General features: G+C 51.6%; 9 protein-coding genes across 9 annotated transcripts; 6 read left to right on the forward strand and 3 right to left on the reverse strand.

Annotated features, from left to right (window-relative positions):
• Positions 1 to 2,686: 2,686 nt before the first annotated feature.
• IAR55_004365 (uncharacterized protein) lies at positions 2,687 to 4,200 on the forward strand (the record flags this gene model as incomplete). The annotated part of the gene is made up of 9 exons (XM_066947464.1): positions 2,687 to 2,931; positions 3,022 to 3,262; positions 3,324 to 3,368; positions 3,424 to 3,488; positions 3,548 to 3,566; positions 3,622 to 3,727; positions 3,790 to 3,809; positions 3,864 to 3,986; positions 4,051 to 4,200. The coding sequence occupies 9 exons, from the start codon at positions 2,687 to 2,689 to the stop codon at positions 4,198 to 4,200; spliced, it is 1,014 nt and encodes a 337-aa protein (XP_066801878.1).
• Positions 4,201 to 5,781: 1,581 nt separating this feature from the next.
• Positions 5,782 to 6,957, forward strand: IAR55_004366 (uncharacterized protein; the record flags this gene model as incomplete). The annotated part of the gene is made up of 2 exons (XM_066947465.1): positions 5,782 to 6,213; positions 6,271 to 6,957. 2 exons carry the CDS (start codon positions 5,782 to 5,784, stop codon positions 6,955 to 6,957), a joined length of 1,119 nt encoding a protein of 372 aa, XP_066801879.1.
• A 622-nt stretch (positions 6,958 to 7,579) lies between these two features.
• On the forward strand, positions 7,580 to 10,689 carry IAR55_004367 (uncharacterized protein; the record flags this gene model as incomplete). Its single annotated transcript, XM_066947466.1, has 9 exons — positions 7,580 to 7,682; positions 7,781 to 8,057; positions 8,136 to 8,448; positions 8,541 to 8,795; positions 8,869 to 9,125; positions 9,183 to 9,262; positions 9,313 to 9,348; positions 9,408 to 10,604; positions 10,673 to 10,689. 9 exons carry the CDS (start codon positions 7,580 to 7,582, stop codon positions 10,687 to 10,689), a joined length of 2,535 nt encoding a protein of 844 aa, XP_066801880.1.
• Positions 10,690 to 10,926: 237 nt separating this feature from the next.
• Positions 10,927 to 11,720, reverse strand: IAR55_004368 (uncharacterized protein; the record flags this gene model as incomplete). The annotated part of the gene is made up of 5 exons (XM_066947467.1): positions 10,927 to 10,947; positions 11,018 to 11,071; positions 11,251 to 11,346; positions 11,495 to 11,546; positions 11,656 to 11,720. 5 exons carry the CDS (start codon positions 11,718 to 11,720, stop codon positions 10,927 to 10,929), a joined length of 288 nt encoding a protein of 95 aa, XP_066801881.1.
• A 704-nt stretch (positions 11,721 to 12,424) lies between these two features.
• On the forward strand, positions 12,425 to 14,646 carry IAR55_004369 (uncharacterized protein; the record flags this gene model as incomplete). Its single annotated transcript, XM_066947468.1, has 4 exons — positions 12,425 to 12,626; positions 12,690 to 14,074; positions 14,127 to 14,307; positions 14,369 to 14,646. The coding sequence occupies 4 exons, from the start codon at positions 12,425 to 12,427 to the stop codon at positions 14,644 to 14,646; spliced, it is 2,046 nt and encodes a 681-aa protein (XP_066801882.1).
• Positions 14,647 to 15,098: 452 nt separating this feature from the next.
• On the reverse strand, positions 15,099 to 16,223 carry IAR55_004370 (60S ribosomal protein eL27; the record flags this gene model as incomplete). The annotated part of the gene is made up of 4 exons (XM_066947469.1): positions 15,099 to 15,121; positions 15,248 to 15,492; positions 15,609 to 15,741; positions 16,214 to 16,223. The coding sequence occupies 4 exons, from the start codon at positions 16,221 to 16,223 to the stop codon at positions 15,099 to 15,101; spliced, it is 411 nt and encodes a 136-aa protein (XP_066801883.1).
• A 1,262-nt stretch (positions 16,224 to 17,485) lies between these two features.
• IAR55_004371 (uncharacterized protein) lies at positions 17,486 to 21,094 on the forward strand (the record flags this gene model as incomplete). The annotated part of the gene is made up of 4 exons (XM_066947470.1): positions 17,486 to 17,788; positions 17,847 to 18,148; positions 18,212 to 18,998; positions 19,049 to 21,094. 4 exons carry the CDS (start codon positions 17,486 to 17,488, stop codon positions 21,092 to 21,094), a joined length of 3,438 nt encoding a protein of 1,145 aa, XP_066801884.1.
• A 350-nt stretch (positions 21,095 to 21,444) lies between these two features.
• IAR55_004372 (uncharacterized protein) lies at positions 21,445 to 22,987 on the reverse strand (the record flags this gene model as incomplete). The annotated part of the gene is made up of 5 exons (XM_066947471.1): positions 21,445 to 21,681; positions 21,888 to 22,203; positions 22,270 to 22,349; positions 22,532 to 22,729; positions 22,829 to 22,987. The coding sequence occupies 5 exons, from the start codon at positions 22,985 to 22,987 to the stop codon at positions 21,445 to 21,447; spliced, it is 990 nt and encodes a 329-aa protein (XP_066801885.1).
• Positions 22,988 to 23,528: 541 nt separating this feature from the next.
• On the forward strand, positions 23,529 to 25,375 carry IAR55_004373 (ATP-dependent RNA helicase eIF4A; the record flags this gene model as incomplete). Its single annotated transcript, XM_066947472.1, has 8 exons — positions 23,529 to 23,536; positions 23,820 to 23,897; positions 23,964 to 24,144; positions 24,212 to 24,677; positions 24,733 to 25,022; positions 25,076 to 25,146; positions 25,204 to 25,266; positions 25,327 to 25,375. The coding sequence occupies 8 exons, from the start codon at positions 23,529 to 23,531 to the stop codon at positions 25,373 to 25,375; spliced, it is 1,206 nt and encodes a 401-aa protein (XP_066801886.1).
• Between the last annotated feature and the right edge of the window lie 463 nt (positions 25,376 to 25,838).

Consider the following 25,838-nt stretch of genomic DNA (forward strand, 5'->3'; position numbering starts at 1 on the left):
GGTCAGGTAGGTTGTTGGAGTCTTAAAACGCTGCATGTATGTGGAGCTTGAAGACGGCTCATAGTCAAAGGGTGAGGTACACTTGCGACGCTTACAGCGCTCGAACGAAAGGATCATCTCCAAGTGCCCCATTCGATGCAGTCTGCCGGAGTCTGCCGGAAGTAACGAAGGACGAGTGGTCCACCACATCGACTATTTCTTGCTCTGCAGAATGATCCCTCTTGAGGTTCAATTGTGAGCCGCCCGCCTGTACAAAAATGGGAGCAGCCGCTCCGAAGGCTTTGACTGAGGCGAGCTCAGGGATAGGAAATACTGCAAGCCTTAAACTGACCGCATTTTGGAGCGTACAGTGGCCGGATAAGACTGAAGTCGTATCATCTCTCAGGTTGTGTAAGCAAGGGAAACCGGGTTCCGAAGATACAGTATGGTGCAATTGGTCAGACATGCCGTTTGGACTGCTCAGTAGAAACCAGAAAAGAACTCCTACCATTCATGTATGTTAAACGTGACATTCTCGATTTGGGTATACGAGACACTGCATTGCTCTTATCTCGTATTCAAGGATCTCACAGCCACACCATCCTTGTCCCTTCTGACAGGCCAACCGGTAACTCAGCGTGCCTCCACTGTTCCCTGTTCTACTGACTCAGATCGGTCAGTCATGTGTAGCTGTGCAAGGTCGTATTTTTCCCATTCCAACAGCTCAGAGCGAGTTGCGTCGATTCTGCTTTTGAGGAGCTCAAGGGTTTTCTGATTCGCTTCGCGTTGCTTCTTTGCTCGTGCCGCTCCGGCGGACCTCCCAAGACGATCTGGGTGAGATACAACGTCAACATTCCGCTGCCCACCTCAGTGCCATACGATAACTGGGTATGGCTCACGACGAATTATATCTCTAAAATTGCGTTGTTCGACCGACAGACTTTCCGCGTCCGTTGCAACGAGAAGAGTTCGTATGTTGTCTTTCGACATGTCATCCGATCCGGTAGACTGTGTGACTTCCCTGAAGAGTCTGACACACTCGTCTCGAACATTGACTTGGCTGTAGTCTGGCGATGCTTTCGAAATCTGAGTGATTCCGGGGATGGAGTCGTCAGGAGTGGCTGGTCTTGCCATACCGAGTATGGGTGGCGGTCTTTCCGAGCCATTTTCTCTTCTCTGGCATCTCCCTCTAATCATGGATATGCAAGAGAAAAGATCTTGTAGCTCCTGCTGCCTCTGAGTGATACCACCCAGGACATCATGAGCGTGTGCCTTTTGGCGGGCACGGTAGTCACGACTATGGCGTCTACCTGTCGAGAATGGCAGTACACAGTGGTCAGCCGGAACGCTTTGAGAGTGCAGACGAAGATAATCGTTTTCAATGCACCGTCACCAATGACTAGGGAGTGGCTAGGATTGCTTTGAACAATGAGACTGACTGTTCTCTGGTTTCCTGATGCGAATCTTCGATCCTGCCCCACTTGCATAGCTGTCTGAAGCCATAGGAACAACCCGACTTGAGGCTCCAGTGCTGCGCCCCTCGGGAAGATCGTGCGTTTCCGTCCTGGTTGCTTCGGAGTGCGAGATCCTATTTTCACGGTCCGACGCGGCGCTGATAAGATACACCATTGGGTCGATCATTGATGTTTCGAGAGTATGAGTATCCGGGGCATAGATGGCCGTGTTGTGCTGCAGTAGTCTCTGCACAGTCAGCGAGTACCTGAAGACATCGTTGAAAATGATGAGCGACCTCTCACTGGATCGTCACTCCATTCAACGGAAGCCTGATATTTTGACATTGGGGCGTCTGCGTGTGCACCCACTTCAGCCTCATCCTGCGAGAATTGTGACGGGTCAGCGCCATACAGTATGTGGACTTCAGTTCAGCACCAATCGGGCAATCATCTACTAAGCGTTGATAGAGATAAGGCTATTTGGCACGGGATAGGCACTGTCATGCCACCCCTCAGAATTTTCTCTGTGGTCTGACATGTGCAAAGCGGTGGGTCCTTGATACAAATGAGGGGTGTACACGAAGAGCAAGTCATCGAGGCGGAACATGACGAAGACGATTGTACTCCATATGTGGAACCGCCTCTTTATTATTCTTGGTGGTGTGGCAAGAAGGCCGGTCACACTCCCGGTCGAGACTGCACATCAATGGCATATACAAACCTGGCTTTACCAGGATTGCACCACGAAGACAATACTCACAGTGCTGTAAGTATATGCAACCAGTGGACCCAAACTCAATTCGCTGTCCGACATGTTGTGTGTTGGTAAAACTCGATTTGGTCCCAAAAGTAACGATCACTCTGTTCCAAGGGTAGCTGATCGTGTCAAGAGAGATATCAGATAGCAACTCGAATAGTAAGCAATCGTTTCCCTCCGGGCAGCGGTATCGTATACCACACTTGCAGAGTCTGAGAGCACACCAAATATACAGCTCGCCACTGGAATTTACAGCGGAGTCTCAAAGGCATTTCTCGCAGCACAAGCAAAGTGCTACCTGCGACATGTAAAGCAATGATGCTTATTGATGGACATCCTTTTCACTGATTGAGTGCCACATTCAGATTTCAAGTTGTGTTTTGATGATGTGACGACAAAGTGGAGGAAGTGCAGCATCACCTTTCATCCCTCTTTGTGGTGTCTCAACTCGCTGTGCTCACTTTGAGCCTTTTCGACACGAGTATCACATCGCGACATGGAGCCAGATCGAAGCTCCACCGACGCGGACAAGCTACGAGACCGTATGCGAGAGGGTGACTCGAGTCGCGTTCGCGATACCGATAGGGAGAAATACAGACATAGCGACGGTGACAACCGCCGTCCTAGGTCCGATCGTGAAATCCCGTCACGCCGAGAAGTAAGGGATAGAAGTAGCAGCCGACAGCGAGACAGGGACTCAGACAAACATAGGAGCTCTAGACGTCGTCGCGAAAGAGACAAGTGAGTCCTGAATGCATTCTCTCGCACCGGTATCGCAAATCCCCTTTGTTCTGCGAAGCCTCGACTGGACCCACAGCTGACACGAGCAAGTCATCCTCGCTCTCGATCTCGATCACCTCATCGCCATTACAAAGACAAAGATGATCGTCACTCACATCGAAGTCGGCATCACAAATCACGACCTTCTCAGCAACGCGGCCGATCACGCTCCGAAAGTAGCAGTGGGGATTCTTCGAGCTCCGAATCGTCCGGTGAGAGCGATAGCGAGGACGAAAGACGGAGGCGGAAGAGGAAGGAGAAGGCAAAGAAACGGGAGAAAGAGGACAAGGAGGTGAGTCGTTGACAAGGCACAAGGCGTTCTACCCCAATTGTTGACGTACCTCTGTGAGTAGGAGAGGAGGAGACGAAAGGAGAGGAAGAGAGCAAAGCGGGACAAGGTATGTGGTCAAGCAGGAGCGAGAATGGTCAAATGGAAGTACTGATCTGCAGCAGAAAAAGAGAAGTACGGCCGCTTCAACAGCTCAATGGGGGCAGTATGGCCTCATCTCAGAGCAAGAGTGAGTTCAGCTGCGGCCGTCCACATTCTGAGATGCCCGCTGAAGACGACAATGCACAGCTTCACGAAGAAAGATTCGGTATGTCAAAACGATTCTTGCACGGTCAAAAGTCACTGACGCAAAATTGATGCAGGAATTCCGAGCGTGGTTAGTGGAAGAACGAAAGATCAACCCGGAAACAGTGTCAAAAGACAGGACGAAAAAGGAATTTGCGATATTCGTGGAAGATTACAACACAGGTGCGTCGGTTCATGTCTCAAGATGGGATGGAGCTGACTCTATCTCTGTGCATTTGACTTAGCTACCTTACCGCACGACAAAGTATGTGGAGTACAATACGCATGCGAGTGGGGAGCGTTACTGACTATCAAGCAGTACTATGACATGGCCAGGTTTGAACTCAAAATGAACATGATTCGATCCGGACAAACGTTACCGGACGAAGTGGGAGGCTATGATCCTGCGGCAGACATGAAAGCGCACTCGTCAAGCATGAAGGTAAGGCTGATTCTCGATGTCACCCGTGTCGCACCCTGCTGACCTGCACTGATTCGCCTTTCAGTCTACCGCGAAGGAGAAGGAAACTTTCCTCAGCAAAGAACAGGTCGCGGAGCTTCGTCGAATTGAAGCTGAGCGCACTGAGATTGGGAAAAGAAGATTGATGGGGATGGACGTGCCAAGAAACATGGGAGTGAGAACGGAGGAGCAATGAGATTAAAGTGAGTGAATCAGGGGACGTCGGTCTCATCCGAACGATGCCTATGTGTGGATTATCACGTTGACGGTGTCCGTTGCGATATCACAGTTTCGTATGGAAGATGCATAAGTTGTTTTTTTGGGTAACTCTCGAGGAAACCGTTTTCGCACGATGATGAACTCTATGATGACGACTGAGGGCAGTCGAGTCAGCAAGGTACAGTTGTCATACCGCACACTGTGACTTCGGGTATGCATGTTGCTGATTTATTTCGTCTTCGAAGAACATACGCTGAGATTGCAAAGGAGAATTAAAAGTCAGCTCAACCTTACACTCAAGCTCAAGCTCCAAGATCAAGCGGCGCCCGTGAATCGAGCCTCAGCCCACGAATTATTATCGAAACGTTGTCAGAGCAAGACTCACAGAGGTGCCGGCATATGTCGTCGAGGCAGGCTTTTCCAATATGCCGAGGCTGTACGTCGATGTTTAGCATGGGTCTGAGACAGAGGTCGAGGTGGCGTAGAATTGGTAGGTGTGATGATCGATAAACTGACCAGGCGAATTGTCTCGTACCTGTCTCTGACTTGCCTCTTTCTGCCGACGGGTCTGCTATCCATCGGTGAGCGAGCCATACTCGTCACCGCTTCATGCTGACATATTATATATCACCATATCTCCCATTCCCACTCCCTCTTCCTCTTTTCACAATCATAATCATAACCTATAATTTAAAGGCTCTCTTCACTTTCGTACGGGATATTCCATCCCTCTTTTTGCTTCTTCCGAACCTTCATTTTTCGCTTCTTTTCTCTTGTTCGTAGGTAAGGCATCACTGTATATCAGTCGTATAATTTTGTTAGGTATAGATCATAGACAAGAAGGAAAAGTATAATTACATAGACAGTTACGACGAGAGCGAATTTGACAACTACTTCAAGCCGCACGATCACGACAGCGACTACAAGAAGCGCACGACAACGACGGTGGCAAGCCGACAACGACGGTGGCAAGCCGACAACGACCCGCTCAATCCACACGGACGGACCGAGTACCTGGAGCAGCAAAGCAACGAACCTACCACTTGACGTGACGTGAGCATACATCCGACCGACGGACAACTTTGTAACTGGATTCGTCGTCTGAATCATCAAAAGTCAGTGTCAAAACTTTGACTCTGGATCGAGCCTTTCGGAAGAACAATTACTGCGGGTGCTTGTCTGAGAGACAGTATTACGACGACCGAGTATTACTTGGGGTTCCTGCGACAAAGCAAGAGCGTACACCTATATATATATATATATACAGTCATCAGAACGGGATTCTCCTTTCCCTCATTCACTATCTCCCTATAATTGCAGAAATCGCAACGAAACGAAACGAACATCCACGACAAGAAGCTTACGACAGCCCTCGTTCATTGACGACGACAACGACCTCAAAGCGACCATCAACGACTCTATCCCCATTCATTCATCTTTTCAACCCAATCGTTTGGCACAGGCACCGTCCACACATCTGTCTTGACAACCTCTTCACCGCCTGCCATCTCTTTCACCTCTTGCCTTCTTACAAACCGATACCAATACTACTTGTACCATGTACTCACGATCTAACGCCAGTCGTTATGTGTACCAGGATGAGCTCCAGCCATTCACCTGTAATCCCTTGCCATACCCGCCTCCGGGAGCTCTTTGCGTTTCGACCGCAAGCCCCTCGCAACCCGTCGGCGTGCTGTCCAGTCAACCTCCCAGCTTAACCCAGATCCTGCACAACGATGTCCAGCTTGGGAACGGAATCTTTCAGGCAAGACGACACGGATATCACCATAGACCTATCCCACCAAATGCCAAGGTCTCTCCGACGAGATCCCCATACAAACATGACTATACGATGAGTCCCATGGACAACGATGGATGGGCATCTCCCACTCCTCAAAGAAGAATTCGAAAGGCACATGAAGGAGTACAATATGGTGCAACGATGAGTGAGAATAGGAGACCTTTCGCCGAGAGATCGGGCGTGAATCCAGTAAGTGCATCGTGAACCACGATAATCGTATCGATCTGACCAACGACTCTCAATCAGAACCTGACTTTGCCAAGTCTGACCGGACACAGCCGAGCCAAGTCGGTATCTGTTCACGTCAAGGATATAGTAACCCAGACCAACGTCTTCCGGGATGCAGACCCGACTGGAAGGAGACACACTTCGGTGCACACTGACTCTGCCAAGACTCATCATCGACATGCTCGTCAAATTTACGAGCCTTATTGCGCAACATTACGGGTCAACATGCAGCCGAGCGCGACTACGTCTTCTTATACCCGACCAACGCCTTATCCTGGTCTTTCGAGATCTCGAACAATCTCTTCCGACCACGAGTCTTCGCCCTTTCTTCACCACAGTCGAACCGATCCTCGGTCTCACTCAAGGGACCAGCAGCAGCAACCTCCGTTGCCATATGATGCGCCACCTCCTCGAGCTCCCATCACTTCCCACACAGCAGTGTTCGAGGACGCGTTGAGCACTCCCTACTTTGACTCCGACGAAGAGATGCTTCTGGATGTTCATGATGATGAGAGTACTTGGGCAGCGAAAATGACGGCGGCGAAAGGGTTGGGTCTAGGATTGGATCTGGCAAATTTCACACCACGCAAGCCGTCGGTGGCTCTCCTCACCAGTCCCGAGCGAGAGGTCAACGACGACTCGCCGGCTACTGCTCAAGACACCAGGGGCGAGGGTGCGGTAATGGGTTTGGGTCTGATCATGTGATACGTATAGAAGACCGGAGGTCGAGCAGAGTGTGGTAGAGTGTGTATATATACGACGACGAAACGAACGAGCATAAAGCAAGGAAAGACTGTCATGTACTTTTCACGAGAGACGACTGAAGCGGTGCATACTGTCACCTGTGCCACTCGTCGTACCGTCTTACCAAGACCAAGAGAGGTTGTTGCCATTCCATTCAACAGCATTCTATTCAACAGCCACACGTAGAAAAGATCGAGACCAACGGCATGTTGTTCAGGAACAGATTATCGATAAAGGATCGACGTTGCAGTTCACGCGAGTTGAGCAGAACGGTGCAATCACAATCACCATCGATATCAGTTCTCATCAATGAACATCTCCATCCCTGCTTATAGACCTGGCTCCATTCAAAGAGGGACAGCTGACACCAATCGAGTGATCGACTGGTGGGGGATGAGCTCGTAAGCATGTAAGCTAAGGCTCATTGATCCTTTCCCGCTTGAAGAGCATTGACAAGTCGCTCCAACTCGTCTCCCCTTCCCGACACAATCAAGGTCAAGTAGAGCTGATGTTGACTGACTTTGAGGAGTTGGCAAGCGATCTGGCAGACGATAGGACCTGTTGCCATTGGGGTCAAGTGGAAATGGCGGGCGGTCATGTCCCTCCCCAACGAGGGATGATGGATGATGAGTATTGGTCGGCGTTCACTTCGGATTCGGCGGACTACGAATTGGGACCTGCTATTGGTGAGTGAATCATTGTCTTCACCTCTAGCCTGCTCGACACGCTGCCATATCGCCTGACTGGAGGTCCTACACTGATACTTCAACGCTTCGCCATACAGGCTTCGGCGCATCGTCGACCGTATACTCTGGAATATTCACCCTTCCTCTTCCCCCTCCTTCTTCCGCACCGTCGCTGGCCGGCAGTGATTCTCCTGAGCGAATGACATACAAGAAAACCGATTTGACGATATCACTTCCGCCCACCTCAACTGCTCAGACCATCGAAAGAGAAGAGAGAGCTTGTTCTATCAAAGTATCGAGCTCGCATCCCGATCTGGAGGGATTGTTCAGGGAGATCAGGTTGTTGGCATTGTGTAAACATCCAAATGTCCTTCGGTGAGTTGCTGAGTGGACGACCTTTCGAGCTCTTCCTGTACGAGGCTCAGTGCTAATGCGCGAGCTGGGCTACTCCAGGATCCTTGCAACATTCACTCTTCCACCGGACCATCAACGAATAGCTCTTGTCACACCTCTCATACCAGGTGGATCACTCGCAGGCATATTGGATTGGCGGAATCGATTGGCGACGACTCCTAACACGTACCGTCATCGTTTCCCATTTGGGGTAGGACATGGTAGCAAGCGCGATCACGACGACGACGGACTGGAATCTTCATCTGGTGCGGGGTGTGATGAGAGAGGGGGATTGGATGAAGAGGAAATTAAGTGTGGTGTGAGACAAGTGTTGGAGGGTTTGAAGTATTTGCACGAGAGAGGTTTTCTGCATGTGAGTTCACTTCTTCCCGCTCAAGCAGGTGCTGCGGAGGAGCGCCATTGCGGCCAGAATGAAACAACGGAATGTTGATTGTCATAACGCAGAGAGATCTGAAAGCGGGGAATCTACTCGTAGCAAATGATGGCACCGTCCTCCTAGCTGATTTTGGCGTGGGGGGGGATATGAACGAACCTCCTTCACCTGTTATGAGTCGCCGAGTCAGGCTGGGAGCGGATGAGCTGCGGTTTGACGAACCGACACATCCGAATGGGGGTTTGGGACCTGGTCGATCGAGGGATGAGTCGGGTTCGTCCTCCCTTGGGGCAGACTGGCTGAAACGAAGGAGTTTTGTGGGAACAGTGAGTTAGCACCTCTACGAACTGTATCATATCGTTACACCCTCATTGATGCTCTGCGTTGGTGGTCGTGTAGCCGAATTGGATGGCACCGGAAATCGTCATGGGGCAGAAATACGATCACAAGGCGGATATATGGTCGTTGGGTATGACCATTTTGGAGCTGGCCTATGGGGCAGTCCCGGGAGCAAAAGACAAACCAAAGACCGTTTTGACTCACGTCGTCACCCAAGCGGCACCGACGTTAGATCGACACAGAGGCAGAGGTGGTAGTTTCAGTAAGCACATGAAAGAGTTCGTCGACGCCTGTCTGGTCAAAAATCCACAGGGAAGGTGAGCGAAGTATCGGAAGGGTCAAATACAGATGCTTACCATGACACAATTGCGTAGACCGACAGCCAGTGATCTACTCGAGCACCACTGGCTGAGAGGAGCGAAGAAAAAGGCATTCTTAGCGCAATCACTGCTGGGTCAGTGAAATATGGATTGATCGACACTGTATTGACGTTTTCTTTGTCAGATGACGTCCCGCCTCTAATACATCGGCAGGAGCTAAGTGAGTGTTGCTCCGATCTTCTTCATTTTCTAAGCACACAGCGCCAATACCATACTCAGGACGCGTCCCCACCTCGTCCTCCTTCGTTTCCCGAGCGTCCTCTTGGGACTTTTCCGCCACTCCATCGATGCCGTCTTCACCTATCCGATCATCGCTCTTGATCAACTCTGCTCGGTCACCTTCCCTTTCCTCACATCTGGGCGACTACTTTCCCGCCTCTAATGTCGTTCAGACACACTCGAGAACCTCTTCCTTCAGCATTGTCGGCGCGCCTCCATCTCCTCGAATCCCGCTCCGTCAATGGGCGGAAAGATCTGCCACCTTACATAGTATGGCAGATGGGATCAGTCCTGACAACTCGTTGAGGGTGAGGACAGCTAGTGAGAAGGGTAAATCGAGGAGTTTGTCGGCGACAGGATGGTCAGGAAATCTCAGAAGAGGCAAAAGCGCTTCGTTCGACCAACATAGACCCTTAGATCCAACTCAGGGCCAGTCGTCACATCAAATAGGATCAGCCTCGGGATCACCAATGCGAACAGGAAGAGAGTTGCGATTTTTGAGAGCGGAAGACGACCCGAATCCTGCGACAGAGGAGACGCAGGGGAAGTTGCCACCGATGAGCCCTTTGTTGGAAGTCACGAAGCCAAATGGACAAGCATCGAGCTCTGCCGGCGATGCAGTCGACAAGGTTCAGATAAGTCTCAATATCAGACCTTTGCGATTGACTGAACCCCCGGAGTCGATGACCGAGGACAAGCAAGAGACGGATTGGCCGGCAGAACACAGACCAAACGATCCAGATAGAGCCCTCGTATACGCATCACCCGAAGTAATGGCAGTTGACGGTGTGGTACAACCGGCTGAGACAATTCCAATCCAAGAGATGATTGGACGAGAAATGAGATATCCTCCTGCGCCGCCAGAAGAACGAAAGACAGAAGGGAATTTGACACCTATCGGCGAGCATGAGAACAGTTCTGGAACGAGAACACCTCTGTCGGACAATAGAACAGCAGTACATACATACGAGAAGATCTTGTCGCCAGTCGATCCGAAAGGCGCGACAGGAGTAGGAATGGGGGAGAAGAGAGGATGGTTAGGCAGGAGAAACAGCGTGAAGAAGGACAAAGATAAGGGTGGAATGAAGATGAGTAATATGAGCGGTGACAAGGGTGGAAGACCAGGACTCGAAGGACAGACTATGGTGAAGACGGCGTCCTGGGGAACCGTGCTGGGTAAGGTGACGGGGAAGATGCGTGAGTCTGCTGTCTTTCCACGGTATTCAGGAACGCGTCCGCTCCGAAGCTGACACCAGTCTGATCAGATAATAAACGACCGTAACTCTCTTCGACGACAAATCCATTTAGACTAGAATTTGATATACCTTGCTCCTTAGATATCTTGCCATTGAAGCGTTGTTACGATATTGACGATTGTACGCTCGACCACCTATGGATACGATGCACTTGGCATTATCCAATTGATGACTGTGCTGTTGTCATAAGGAGAATGGGTATATTCGTATTTCATACGAGTGAACATGATATGGCTGGATCTGTTGACTACGACTGATTCGAATTATTGTTGTGCTGGTGAGATCTGTGACATTCAGGTCAATGGACAGGTCACTCCATCTGACTTGATGCATCCAATGAACGGATGGACTCACCAAGATCACACCGTCTCCTCTGACGAACAGCATTTCCACATTCCGTCTTTCTGCCTAGATGAGACAACATTCTGTCAGCGACCGAAAGGGATTATACACAATACGCGGAATGCTGAGCCTGAAGAACGCATTCAGGAGCGGGTGGGATGGGCAGGGTCACGGAGATGATGAAGATATAAAGGGGAATGGGAAATCGTAACATTGCCCCAGTGAAGTCGAGGTTCGCTACTCACTCTTGGGGGTAACGGTTGTCCATCCTCTGTGACGTCAACGAAATGGATTGTCTCTTCGACTTGTGAGAGGACGACGTTCATGTGTGCGTCATAAGCCTGCAACACGCAAAGATCGATCGGCGATTCAGCTCGTTCGCACCGAACCAAATTAGAATCATCGAGGAAGGTAGATCTCGAAGCTTGTCCAGGAAGATATTGACAATGGTGTAGGTGTTCTGATAGACTGATAGGAGGGAGAACATACGTGAAGAACACCAGTGACCGTTCTGTCTCCTCGAAGTTTGATGAACACTCGTCTTTGATAAACGTCAGCTGGACCCCTATATCTCGGTGACTAGAGAGCAAAAGCCAGCACAGATATGGTGGACTATGAGGCGAGCAGTGAGCTGGATCAGAGCTACTCACTCGCCCAGAGACAACTTGACGAGGTCGAGTGGTTCTGAGATACCAGCGGTGGTAGCGTCGTCCATCATGTATGTGTTTGTCAGGGTGAGATTATAGAGTACAGTGGATCTTGTTGGAGACGATGAAACATCAGTACTCGACCAAGGCCAAAGTGGACATGGTGATCTCGAGGCAGGTGTTTTCGAAAGCCGCTTACGTAAAGAGAGGACTGGCACCGAGTGTTCCTCTATCCCCGCCCGATCTATAGCCAGCTTTGACGCGTCTTTCCCTCCCCTTTGTTGCCATCCAACTCATCCCACCGTTGCATTCGAGCGGCAAAATAAAGATCGACAGCAGGAGAGACGAGAGAAACGATCACTTCATCACAACATCTGTTACTACCTCCTCAAACAAACGCTTATCGTCTTGATCCGTATACATCTTGCCCATAGCACATCATATCTGATTGGTACATCAGGCTGCCTCGAGCGATCGGATAGAGGGAAGACGCGAGGTACCGGTCGTCCAATAACAGAGTCAGTGGTATATGTCCAGGTGAGTGACGGTCTTGCATCATACATCTTCACCGTACTATCGGACCTATCGTCATGGTGGACCACGCTGATTTCATGCCTGGAAATCTAACAGACGAAGAGAAGCAGCAGAACTAGCTCGAGTTCTCGAACTCTCCACCCAAGAAGCCCGGACCGTCTCGCATCTCCCACCCCATTTCTTGAGCTCGAGCAGCGAAGGCAAATCGTCGGACGGCGCTACTCAGGACTCGAAGGATATGGAGTTGAGGCCATACCAGCCTATCTTCATGGCGACGCCGCAACAAGGTGTGAGATCGGATATGATGATGGCTCATCATCTCGGAGCTGCGGTCGGAACGGTCAGACCGGAAGATATCATGAGACCTCCTACGATCAATGGATCGGGTACTGGTACGGAAAGCGTCCATATCAGCTCTAGCGCCAGTGGCAAAGGCCCTTGTAAGTGGAAGCCGATGACGCTTGAGCGAGACATGGCGCCCAAAACTCATAGCGTTGTCTTAGCTTACACCACCGATATCAACTCGTTTCCACCTACTGCATTACCCCACCCGTCCGTTGTGATTCCTCCGACCAACACAAGCAGCAACTCTGCCTCACACACCCCAAGCAGTAGCAATCTTCCCCCGTCGTCTTTCTCACATCGCAAACAGCCTACATCGTCCGACCCCGTTCCCAGTCCCGCCGCCGTCTCGTCTCCGATCCCGTCCGCCGATGTCCTTCGCTTGCGCACAATCGGTCCAGGCAATGAGCGGTCATTTGTCAGCAGCACCGAGGTCTCGTCCAATCGACCTTTGTTTTCCCCAACCGAGAGGTCGATGTCGGTCTCCGGAGCTCCTCACACTAGCGAGCCGCGGGTGCAAGCTCCTGTGCGAACGTATGGAAAACAATCCTCATCGCGTGGTACACCCTCCCCTCAAAAACAGCCAACACGAACTCCCATCGTTCTTTCCTCATCGCCGGTGTCGGAAACACCAGTCCGATCTCCTGCTCGTGGCAGTCCTTCAAAAAAGCGAAGACCTGTCAACATATCTGATGACGAAGAGGAAGAAGAAGAACAGGTGGAGGCTCGAACGCCGAAATCGCGTGTCGAGGTGGTACTTCCCGTCAGCAATCCCTTTTCCGAACGTCGATCAAGTGCAGAACGAGCATTGACCACCAAGTCGAAGGTGCCTCCTCAAGGTGATCGGCATGCATCCCCTGACCCCCTCGACAGTATCACAAGTCAGAATCCATCGCCAGCCAAACTAGCGCCCGCATCATCAGCCACCACAGGCAGGGGTGAATCTATAAAGGGAGATGAACCGTCATCCTCAAAGAGGGGTTCGTCGCGAATAGCGAACAACAAGGCCAAAGAAGCTGCGGAGAAGGAGGAAAGAAGAAGAAAGCGAAGGGAGGAAAAGGAGAAGGCTAGACTAGCGGAAGAGAAAAAGAGAATAGCAGAGGAGAAAAAAGCGCAGAGGACCAGTAGGGGACATGCAACGAACGCACCGTCGAGAAGGAGAGGAAGGGAGTCCAGTCCGCAACCCGTGCCTGATCCACCTGTCGAGGAGGATATGGTCGAAGAGTCCATTATGGAGATTTCTCCACCATTACCGAAAGCGACGGACAGTAACAGGAAGAAGCGGAAAAGCGATGTCGCAAAATTGGGTCAGATTGATGATGGGGATGAGGATGGGGAGTTCGACCCACAGCAGGCTGAGAGTGAGGTGATTGCGAAGGGGACAGGACAAGGCAAAAACAAGAAGGTAAAGAAGTCGCCAGCGAAGCGGGCGAAGAAAGGTGCAATTGAGGTAGTGGAAGCTGTTGAACAAGCGGTACAGGATGAAGCGCCAATAGGCGAGGAGAATCAAGAAGTCGTGGTTCAGGACATCGAAGTGGAGGAAGCAGTGAGTGGTACAGCTGTTGCACCTGTTTTAGACACTTAGACCTTTGTCGTAGCCCGTCAAATCGCTCTCACCTCCTCCTGCTCCTGCAAAAACGGAATCTCCCAAACGACCACCGCTGCGGCCCACCTCCAGCAACACGTCCACACCAAATTCGTCGGTGTGCAGAGTTTCACCCGGACCGACGAAGCTGGATGGGACCTATAGCACACCTAGTGGAATCAAGTGGAAAGCTCGTGAGTGCAGCTCGATTCGCGCACCACAGTGCTACAGAAGAGCTGATGGAAGCATTCGTAGCTCGAAATGATTTGACGACGGTCCTTGCAAAGTTCGGAGGCACAAAACGGACTGGCATGTCCAAGAGATTGAGAATAGCGCCGTTACATCAGAAGATAGGTACTCCCGTTAAAGCTTTACCACCCGCACCTAAGAAGCCTGAAAAGAAGAAAAAAGGCGATGAAAGCGACGAGGAAGACGAGGAAGAGGAAGAGGAGAGCGACGGTGAAGGTGGTGTTAGACAGAAGGTGAAAGTGAAGAAAGGTAAAGGGTTGGAGTGGTTTATGGTGGAAGATTAGCAGTCGTATATTATCGTGATCGTCTTGAGGGTTGTAATGCATTGTCTCTTGGCGACGTGTGATCATGCTCTGTGATCAAAATGATAATGTGGCAAAGTCTTCTTGGTTAACCTCCAAGGGAGGGGATAATGAGCGTTGTACACATTGTCGCCCGAACTGGTTTTTTCACTTATAAGAGAGCACCAATTGACAGAGGACTTTTTGAGATGAGCCTGCGGGTCTGAAGTGAGTTGGCGCCGTCGCCGTCTGCGCCCACTCAAACAAGTAGCCGAAGATTTCCAGTCAGTCCAGTCGTCCGGATCAGTTCACTTTTTTTCAGTCCCTGCTCTGCTCTGAAGATGATTCCGAAACGGTGTCGTGGTAAGAGTCATGCAATGTGGTCGATCGGCATGCTAGCGATCCTAAATACACCTGTCCCAACAAGCAACCTCTCCTCCCTGTTCTCTCTGCACTTAGAATCGGAGCTTGGAGAAGACTACAGGTGGAGATATGGGTCAGCGACTGCGATCCTTGACTCGTACGGTCGGTCCCACGCAAGCGACGGATACGACACTGTTTTGCGTTTATTTTAATTTTAGAGTTAATCAGATGAACCACTCACACCACCTGTTGTTACCCTTGTTGTACCTCTCCTCGAAAGCCTTCTTGATGGCCTTCTTGGACTCCTCCCTCTGAGTGGGCTCCTTGAAGGTCTCGGAAGAGACGGAACCCTTGAGCGACTCGAGCTCGAGCATGTATCGGGTGGGGAGGAGATGGGCGTAGTTGATCACTTTGATGAAGGGCTTGACCTTGGATCGTCGGGCGATTCGCTTCTTTCCCATAGATCGAGTGACCTTGAGGGGGTACCTGGGAAGGAGAAAAAAAGGGAGACATCAACATCAATTCATCCTGATCGACTTCTATCTTGGACGATGGTGTGGTGGAGAGAACACCAGGCCCGAGCGGATGACGGGCCCACTCACCTCTCGATACCAGCAACGACAGCGTGGGGGTAAGGTCGGTCCTTGGTCCCGTCATCTGACTGCTTGATGACAACGACCTTCTTACCGGCTTGACGACCGGAGAGGACGACGGCAACTTTTCCGGGCTTGTAGACTGGGAGGGGCGGGATAGATCGTCAGCATGGGTTGAAGAACAAAGACAATTTATAGCGTTGTGGAGATGCAAAGATGGGTGTCCGACTGGACATGAACATGGGATTTGGACATCTGAATCCACACCAGGCTTCTTTCCCTTCCGCCGCGAACAGACAGGTTTGAAGACAGAGATGTAGCGAGAAACCAGAGCTGAGGATGGTCTGCACCACCACTGCGTTCCCTCGTCTTTCCTGTCTCCAACCCAAGTCCTTGGCTTTCCCGACCGCCCTCCCAAACGGTCATCCATCACTCCTCGTCCCCTGTCCTTCCACAACCCATTTCAATTCTTGCCAGCACCCCTCGCTTGGTCTCCATTGACTCTCGTACCTATCGTCTGATGGATTGATAGAACAGATACTCACCTGTGACGGGAGGTAGAGTCAGCGCACTTCTCACAAACAAAACAGCCAGACAGCACAGATATCACTCACTCTTGACCATCTGATCATCGAGAAAAAAAAACGCAACAAGAGCAACGAAAAGAGCAGTCCATCAGCACTTGCGTCGTATCGTGTCGTGATAGCGATGAGGAGTGAGACTCACTTTGATACCTGTGGGAACCCGTTAGTGATGAAGAAGAGAGAGAGATAGGATTTGAACGATTTCTGCAACAAAGCTGAAATTGTCTCCAGGTTCACCGAGAGTGGGCAACAGCAAGCTTGCGGTCGATGCAGAGTGTGTGAGCCTGGACGATACGATACCTATCCTCCCAATGTGGTACGGTGCGGAGAATGCAGCAGGAGCGTGGCGAGCAGTGGTAGTAAAGGGGGGGGACGGGGGTTGGATGGCAGCGAATTATTTGTACGGAGTTTCTCGGCGATTTGGAGGAAATCCAGTGGCGGAGGTTTAGGTTCGCGATTTCTGTTAGGCTTGCGCCGAACCTCTTTGTGGGGGAGATGCGGGGACCTAGGCTTTGTCCGAGTCGCGTCCTGTCCAGCGTCATATCGTAAAGGTAGTCGACTTATCTTGCACGAGTGAAACGCTTCGTATCTCTCTCTCGAGCTGATCTGGTGCACAGCATTGGGAAGACAAGAGTAGCACAAGAGTCAACACTCATCCTTCTCCCTCTGCAACCATAGTCGTAGTCACTTGACTGACCGGCTGTCCGTTGGATCAGTCGATCTGTCGATTGATAGAAGCCCTCGTCCCATATGATATAGACGACCCCGGTTGACATCACGTGCTCGTTTGGAGGACCTTTCCCATCATTCGCCATCGCACCTGTCCGTCATTGCCAGTGTCTTGCCGTCGAAGGCTCCCAGACGCAGCTACCAACGAATCGTCAACTGTCCAGTGTATCTGTGCTATCGTGCAAGCAAGCCAGCAATCCAGCATCGTCGACTTCATACACGCCCTGGTCCCTACTCATCAGCCAAGTTAGCCGATCAATTGCGTAACTCCGGGTCGAACAGGTTCCCGGTCGCTCGGATCAAAAGAACCGATCTCGAACGCTCAATCACTCTTCACGATCTGCTTTGTCTCTCTTCACTTCCTGCTCTGCACCGTTCGCTCAGACTTCCCATCACCGAGCTATTCTGTCACTGAACAAGCAGTAACAAGCTATACTTGATCGATCCTCAGCGCCCTGCACGAAACATCGTTTATCTTCCCACGGATTGTCGATCTTCCTCGCATCTATCCCTTCGACTCAACATGACACTTCCGCCTTCACTAGCTTAGTCCCCTGATCACACCACCCAACAATGTCCACATCACCTCTCAGACCACTCCTACATCCTCCTATACATCCAACCTCTTCGACCAGATCACCCAACCCGAGCGGTCGCGCGGCGACGCCCCAGCTTGTTCCTCAACCTACCGGTGAACGCAACCTCGCTTCGTCATCCGCATCTTCGTCCCAGATCGCCGGACAAACGAGTAGACAGGACCAAGTGCTCTACCGATTCTACCTCAAGACTGTTGGAGTGCTGGTAGAAGGGCGTCTGACTCACTATGGAGGTAGTGCGGGTGGGAAGGGATCAGTAGAGCAGAAGAAGGACAAATGGGTAAGCTGCATCATCTTCCCCGTTGGCGCCGTATGCTAATGTGGCCATCTAATCTCAGTTCAATCTCTCTTTGCCAGAGACAGACTTGCACAAGTCCGATCTCCAGATATATCGCTCGATCTCGTCATATCAACCTTACTCACAACCTGAACCCTCACCATCAGATCCTTGTGCAATCCCACCTTTATTAGTCGCTTTCATCCTTGATACCAGCGATATACCCAACGGTCAAGCGCTACTGTGGAATCGGAATGGTGGCAAGGTGGCCCTTGACACGGCTCTGTTAAGTGCCAAGGGGAAAGGAAAGGAGAAAGAGTCGAGATCTGGTATCGTCCTCGAGCGATGGACGCTGAGAGCGCAGTGAGTAGTAATGACGTGACTGTGGCTTTGCATAACGATGCTCATACGTATTTTACCTTGTAGATCGCCCCCTTCCGACGCCCCATCCAGCTCTCAACTGGCCCCACATACCGCTTATCGACTCGGTATAGTACACTTCCGTGCACTATACTCTCTCATCCGTCTGCTGCCAGCTTATCGTTTGTTCCGCCGCTTACGTCGCGCGAACAACGGTCTGCGTATGGGTATCAAGCTATGGGGCCCTGAAGGCTTTCCCAATTCGCATGAGGGGTTGATAGAGGCCTGGGAGGTCATGGAACGAGGGCTGGTCGGGTTCGATATGGGCTTAGATGAGCTGGTCAAGGGAGAAGAAGTAGATCCAGAGGAATTGCAGCGATACGATTTTCCGAAACTCGATCTTTTTGGCAACGAATACTCTCTGAGCACTGAATATCGGCCAGAAGTCGATTTTCACGTCGAAGATATGGAAGCTGTGCTGAGTGAGAAACTGGTCGACATGGACGAGGCTTGGTTCACGCCTACTGTCGCGAGAAGACGGTCGGAGGAAGCGGGATCAACCACGGAACAGGAACAAGCTAGACCGGTAAAAAAGCTTTCCACGCCGTCTTCGTTACAGGCCAACACTTCCCCCATACCTCAGAGACAACAGGCACCACCTGCAGGGTCTTTCGCATCCGCAGGGTCTTACACGGCTTCAAGACCGGTCGGTAGTCGAGTGACATCCGGTACGATCGGCAGTCAGAAGAGAGCAAATGTTGGCAGTCTGGGCACGGACAGATGGGGAGCTTTGGCGGAAGACCTGCCTTTCGCAAGTGCATTGTCATCCAATGCTGCTGATGGGCGCGGCCAGGTGAGTAGGCTATACCATCTTGACAATATCAGGGCTGATCATAGCCTTAGGAGCCTCCTTCACCAAGTGTAGGGACTTCCGCAGCCATTGTGGCTGCACGTAGATTATCAGGTCACTCTATTCAACCATTTGCCTCTACCTCTCCCTCGACTTCTTTACTTCGTTCCACACCGCCACATCCGCAAATCGGCGCACCGATCCCGACAACGGCAGCTCGGCCAGGCATGGGTGGTTCCAGAGCATCATCCATTGGCCGGACGAGCTCATTCTTGTCGCAATCTGGACGATCATTCACTCACGCTCAGATTGCAAACATGTACGCCGGGTCAGCATCGCCTCCCATCACAGGGGCCATGTCAGGTCTGCACATCTCGTCATCTCCACCGCCCGGTCAGTCACCTGTATCGCCTTCCTCGCTGAGCTTTGCGAAACAACCGGTGCCGAGGAGTATATCTGGTCGACCGTTTTATATGACGCCATCGGGTTCTTCTCCCTTCGTGCCGGAATCGCTCGAACGAGAGCCATCATCGCTATCATCTACGACGGGACCACCGCAAATCATCAAACGATATTCTTCATCACTATCGCAGCGATCAGGTCGACCGATTGGTAGCCCAGGTGGCGGGCCGCCCCAAGCAGCAACAGCAGGCTCGCAAGGCAGCAGTGGGGACGGTTCTAGTCTTCCTGGTAGCTTAGGACCCGGCCTTGTTCATCGCACGAGCACCCGTGAGAGCGGTCTGAGACATAGCTTAGAAGGATCTGGTAGTCGCATCATTGCTCCTGACGAAGATGATATTCAAGCCTTCCTCAAAACGCTTGATGCCTTACCTCAACCTCCTTCCCTCGCTGCTCAGGCTGTACACGCTTCTCGGACCCATCTGCCCTCAACCTCTTCATCACTGTCAGCTCCCTCGGCGTCGGCCTCTCCCTCGCCGTTGCATACCTCGACATCCGCTTCTGGTTCGCCTAGCAAGGTGTATACAGGTAGGGTTCCCATGACCCGTGCACAGGTGGATAATGAGCTCCGGCGAATGGCTGGCAGCTTCACGAACAATAGTCAGGCTATCGGTATCGAGTCGACGCCAAGCTCGACTCGTGCTCCCTCCTCGGGCTCGACCAATCCATCCTCTATCGGACTGTTGAGCGCGAGTCGCCCTAGCTCTTCAACACGGCGAATGCCAACGATGGAGGCAGATTCAGGACAAGGATCCAGACCGGTGTACCGACGTCAGACCTCTGGCGGTCCATCTCCGTTGGGACCTGGTACGAAGGGGAACACTCCGGTATCGGCGAGTCCCATGCAGCCCCTCAAGTCAGCGGACGAGGTAGCAGGGCATGCGGCTCGGGCTGATCCGCCGCATTCATCCGCTGCGAGAAGTCTGCCTGGTGCTGGCGCGGTGCAGCTAAACGAGAAATCGCCCCTGCCAATGAGGTCTGCAGGACCAGGCTACGGGGTTTCTGCGATTGGAAACCCATCGTCGGCCAGTACAGGCAATGGTGCTGCTATGGGAATTTTGTCACCTCAAACAACGGGAGGTACTTCCACCACCGACTCCACACGAACTTCGAGACGAGGACCTGTCCTTCTACGTGGAGGGTTCGGCGATCAACGAAGCTCGGTCTCGTCAAGCCCCTCGCACAGTCCGTCGAGAGATCTCACCAGAGGTGTGGGTTTAGGCATCAATAACCGTGTCGGAAACGCAGGTGGAGAAGCGCAAGTTGGCTCGATACCACTTCGCGAGGGCGAGGCCGAGTTCGGATTCGCCACGGGAGGAGTCGGTGGTACGAGGATGGGCGGTGTGAGTACAGGAGGATATGCAAGGCGACAATCTGCTTCCAACTCCATGGCGAATGCTTCTACCTCGAATCCGATGGCTGTAGGTGGCGGTGGAGGAGTCGGATATGGTTCGCAAAGAGGAAAAGGACAAAGGACCGCTCCGAGTAGTTTGGGAAGGGATGGCGGTGTTGGTTCAGAGGGAGTGAGTGGGCCAGGGATGAGAGCCAGATCGCAAGGACGAGTGGTGTCGGACGGTGCGACGCGAGAAGAAGGGGACGAGAGTCTTTTAGGGAAATTGAGAGGGATGGAAGGAGCATAATTCCGGTCACTCTAATTTAGGTATCATATAGATAGGATATAAGATGGGTTGTCTTTGTTTTGTGTTCGTTGTTTGTATGGCTTGGTCGATTCATGTGGTCTTCGTTGAGCCGATCTGATTTTTGTATGAGAACCATCACATCATTCATAATGTACCTTTGCTGCATGGAGACTTTGCAGACGGTCGATAAGACCATCTATCAGATCCAACTCCATGACGACGAACATCATTTCCGATCCGTCTTACGGTGTGGGATACACGCATGCGCCTTTCTTCTCGTCGACAGAGTCAGCGAGATTGATACTCCTCATACACAGAATCGCATTTACGTGCCACCATCCAAGAGATGATCATGAATCCAATCCATACTCATCACTAAGATCGAACCTCTCCAACTTATCACTGTCCTGACCTTCGTCTCCGTCGTCACTCTTACTCTGACTGGCATTATCCATGACTTCATCTTCGTCCTCGTCTTCATCGTATTTCGCTTCGTCTGCAGACTCCTCGTCTTCATCTACATCTTCATCTTCATCTTCATCTTCGTCGTCTGAGACGATCGTTCTGGCTCCGGGAGGAGTATCGATCTGTTCCAAATGACAATCAGATAAATCAGCACCGATGACCATAATTTTCGATTTCATGGGGGTCCACCTCCTCGCCAGATGATATCTCTTCCATGGACAAGCAGAGAGACGAGCGGCACACCCTGTTGATCCAGATCCCTGGATCTGCATTCCCATCTAACATCCTCATCCTCAAGAAGGCAAGGCGCAGACGTGAGACAACTTACGAGCTTGATGAATGCTTTGGCAATCTCATTGTCCCCATCTATCCCTAAAGCTTTGACGAACCATCCTCTAGCCTGTCTCATCAACCCTTGATTCGGCAACTCGTCCGTCCCCGAAGGACGAGGTGGAGATCCGAGTGAGCTCGAATCGTCCCTCTCGCGATCATCGTCTTTCGGAGTTTCGTCCTCTTTTTGCCAGTTCGGATCCGAAGATATGTGGTGGACTCGCTGAGAGGTCGGTTGGGCGAGATAGAACGAGAGCAAGCCGGCGTAAGTGTGTAGAGAAGCAGATAAGATGTAAGGGTATGAGTTAATGTAGCTGCATGTTCGGATCGGGAATGAGAGCAGGTCAGTCAAACGACTGTCGAACTCCACGCCCACCTACGTCGATATCTCCTCAAGAGCTTGAAGATGTCGACCATGTTTGATCAGGTGTAGAATGACGGCGTGCAAGAATTGAGGTTTCTGGAGAGAAGCGGAGATGATGAGCGTCAGTTCTGTCTGGAGAACGACAGGATGCGCGAGAACACATGAGTGGGGCGAAGATGAGGACGAGGGCATGTGATCTGCGCACGAGATTCGGCATGTGGTCGGAGAACGAATGGAGGTCCGATTGTCCATGGCCAAGTAAGGGCACAGCGACTCACCTCATTGTTCTTTGCTGCTATCCGGAGACCACCTAGCCATCGCTCGACTCCATGTCCGTCATAGTCTGCCGAAGCAGTGTACGTCGACGCTTGAGTGTGGGTCTGACCAAGTCCACTGCGACGGTCGTGGTGGTCGGTCGAGAGCAGGTATAGACCCCAGTACCATCTTGACTTCCAATCGACTTCACGACATCGTATCTGATCAACGATGTATTATGAGCGTTTGACGTCCGCGCAATCCATGTCCGGTCCGGACTGGATCCCGCACCACCGAGCCACCAGTATCGTCCGACTCACCAAGATGGCCCAAGCTCTCTTTGCTCTTTCGACATCTCCTCGGAGCAGACATGCGTGCAGCAGATCCGACAGGTCCTGGATGTATGTCCTTCGTACCGAGATGATATTGCCGCGGATTACATTGTTCGGGTGTAGAGGGATGGGATGATGTGGGGGCATGAGAGATGGTGGTGGGACAGACTACCTCTCATGTTGTGGTTGCCTTGTAAGATGGGTACAGGCCAGAGAACGACACTGTTGCTTTTGACCACAAACACTACGCACAACACGCGAATCAATACAAGTCACGAGTGCCACCTTCGGAGTATTGAATGAAAACTCCGACCCATTTTCAATGAACCCTGGTTGAATCATATTTTTTTCCTTTCAACATTTTTTTTATTATTTTCCTCTGAATGGGACACGCGCAGATTATCAGGACGGTAGGGGTTGGGTGCGTTTTGACAGGTAAGGGACACTATCAGCACCAACCACACCGCTGCACCCACACGCACACACGCACCAGCTGGCAGATTTTTCTAATTCTCAACATCGACATTCTCAATCCTTCTTCTCTTTCTCCTCCCTCAGAAATTACCGCAAGGTATTCAAAAAAAAAGTTAACACTACACCCACACCCACCACTCAAAGTTCGAATTGCTTTGTCTGCAAAAGTGCTAGACGAAGCTTTCAAAGAACCAAAAACAAAACCTACCAAATCATGTCCGAGTGAGTCACACCTTTCGAGTCTGGATTGGGTGCAGTGGGGAGAGATGGGAGGGTCGGGGATGATGAGGAGGGTGCAGGAGAGATGCGGAGACGTTCATTGCGTGTGCTCAAGTGGTTGGCTCAGAGGGATTGGTATGGCATATGAGACAAACGTCGAGGGTATGCTCCAGTGCTCCAGCAGCTCGTAGATGAGGTGGCAAAGTGGTTCGAGTCGATGGACATGGGGAAAACCAACAAGACGTCCATTACTCACATGCTGATACATCCTTCTCACCCCTACCAGCGTTAAGCCCGAGGCCGAAGGTGGCCTTCAGCTGGATGGGGACCTCATCGAGTCCAACTGGAACCAAGTTGTTGACAAGTGAGTGTCGAAACTTTGTAGATCCCATATAGTCACGACGCTGATGATCTTTCCTCTTGCGCTCAGCTTCGACAACATGGACTTGAAGGCCGACCTCCTCCGAGGTGTCTACGCCTACGGTTTCGAGCGCCCCTCTACTATCCAGCAGCGAGCTATCATGCCCATCATCACTGGTCGTGACTGTATCGCTCAGGCTCAATCCGGTACCGGAAAGACCGCTACTTTCTCCGTCTCTATCCTCCAGAGGGTGAGTCGCGACAACGACCCTTTAAAAAAATTACAGCGAATCACTAATGAATCACATACCACCTCAGATCGACACCTCCGTCAAGAAGACTCAGGCTCTTATCCTTGCCCCCACCCGAGAGCTTGCTCAGCAGATCCAAAAGGTCGTCATCGCTCTCGGTGACTACCTCAACGTTGACTGTCACGCCTGTGTCGGTGGTACCGCCGTCCGAGAGGACATTGCCAAGCTCAACGAGGGTCCCCACGTCGTCGTCGGTACCCCCGGTCGAGTCTTCGACATGATCAACCGAGGTGCCCTCAAGACCGAAGCCGTCAAGATGTTCTGTCTCGACGAGGCCGATGAGATGCTCTCCACCGGTTTCAAGGATGCCATTTATGACATCTTCCAGCTCCTTCCTGCCGAGACCCAGGTCGTCCTTCTTTCCGCCACCATGCCCACCGAGGTCCTCGAGGTCACCAAGAAGTTTATGAGGGACCCCATCAGGATTCTCGTCAAGAGGGATGAGCTTACCCTTGAGGGTATCAGGCAGTTCTGTGAGTAAGACCGTCGCATAGATCAGGAGCGCAGGACTGATCGCGCGCTCGATAGACATCGCCGTCGAGAAGGAGGACTGGAAGCTCGACACTCTCTGTGACTTGTACGAGACCGTCACCATCACCCAGGCCGTCATCTTCTGCTCTACTCGACGAAAGGTCGACTGGCTCACCCAGAAGCTTCACGAGCGAGAGTTCACCGTCTCCGCCATGCACGGTGACATGGACCAGGCTCAGCGAGAGGTCATCATGAAGGAGTTCCGATCCGGTTCTTCTCGTGTCCTCATCGCCACCGACTTGTTGGCCCGAGGTATCGATGTCCAGCAAGTCTCTTTGGTCATCAACGTGAGTCACTTCTCATTACAATCATGAACGCCGCGCTGATCTCATATATGCAGTACGACCTCCCCGCCTCCAAGGAGAACTACATCCACCGAATCGGTCGAGGTGGTCGATTTGGCCGAAAGGGGTGAGTGCGGGCGTGTGTTGCCATCAATATTCGACTGTGTGCTGACTCATCATGCAGTGTGGCCATCAACTTTGTTACGCAAGATGACGTGAAGATGCTTCGTGAGATCGAGACTTTCTAGTGAGTTGCTGTTTGCCTTTTGGCTTTGCGAAGTCGTGCCGCATACTGACAACCCCGAAGCAACACTCAGGTGGACGAGATGCCCCTCAACGTCGCCGACCTCATCTAAACTGTCAAAATCCCTTACATCGCTCATCCCCACAAAAAGACGCACTCAAACCACATTTTGATTACCGTCTCTTCTTTCATCCCTTTTTCACCCCTTATGTTGTCGTTGTCGTGGAAGAATCGTCGTAGAGGTCGGAGACCTAAACGAATCTGTGGAGGTAGAGTCATGTTGTTTGAGGAGGCTGCTTTGGTGGATTCATCTAGATTGGGGAGACGAGCTTTTCCTTCAAACCCCTTAATTCTTATCTGAACTCGCTATTAGCTCCTGCATGATGGTATTGGTTACATCTCAATGGTTGCGCGGCCGCTTCGTAAATCAAGCGGAAGAGTACTGGAAGGTGTCTCGTTGCACCGCAGTTGCAGAGATTACAGACAGAAGACGGTCCATCTGAACGACAGCAGTGAAGTCTGCTGATAGAACGATTACACGTCTCTGAATGAGCTCCAAATCGTAACTACGAAAT

This window comes from Kwoniella newhampshirensis, chromosome 8, assembly GCF_039105145.1.
Source record: "Kwoniella newhampshirensis strain CBS 13917 chromosome 8, whole genome shotgun sequence".
Lineage (NCBI taxonomy): Eukaryota > Fungi > Basidiomycota > Tremellomycetes > Tremellales > Cryptococcaceae > Kwoniella > Kwoniella newhampshirensis.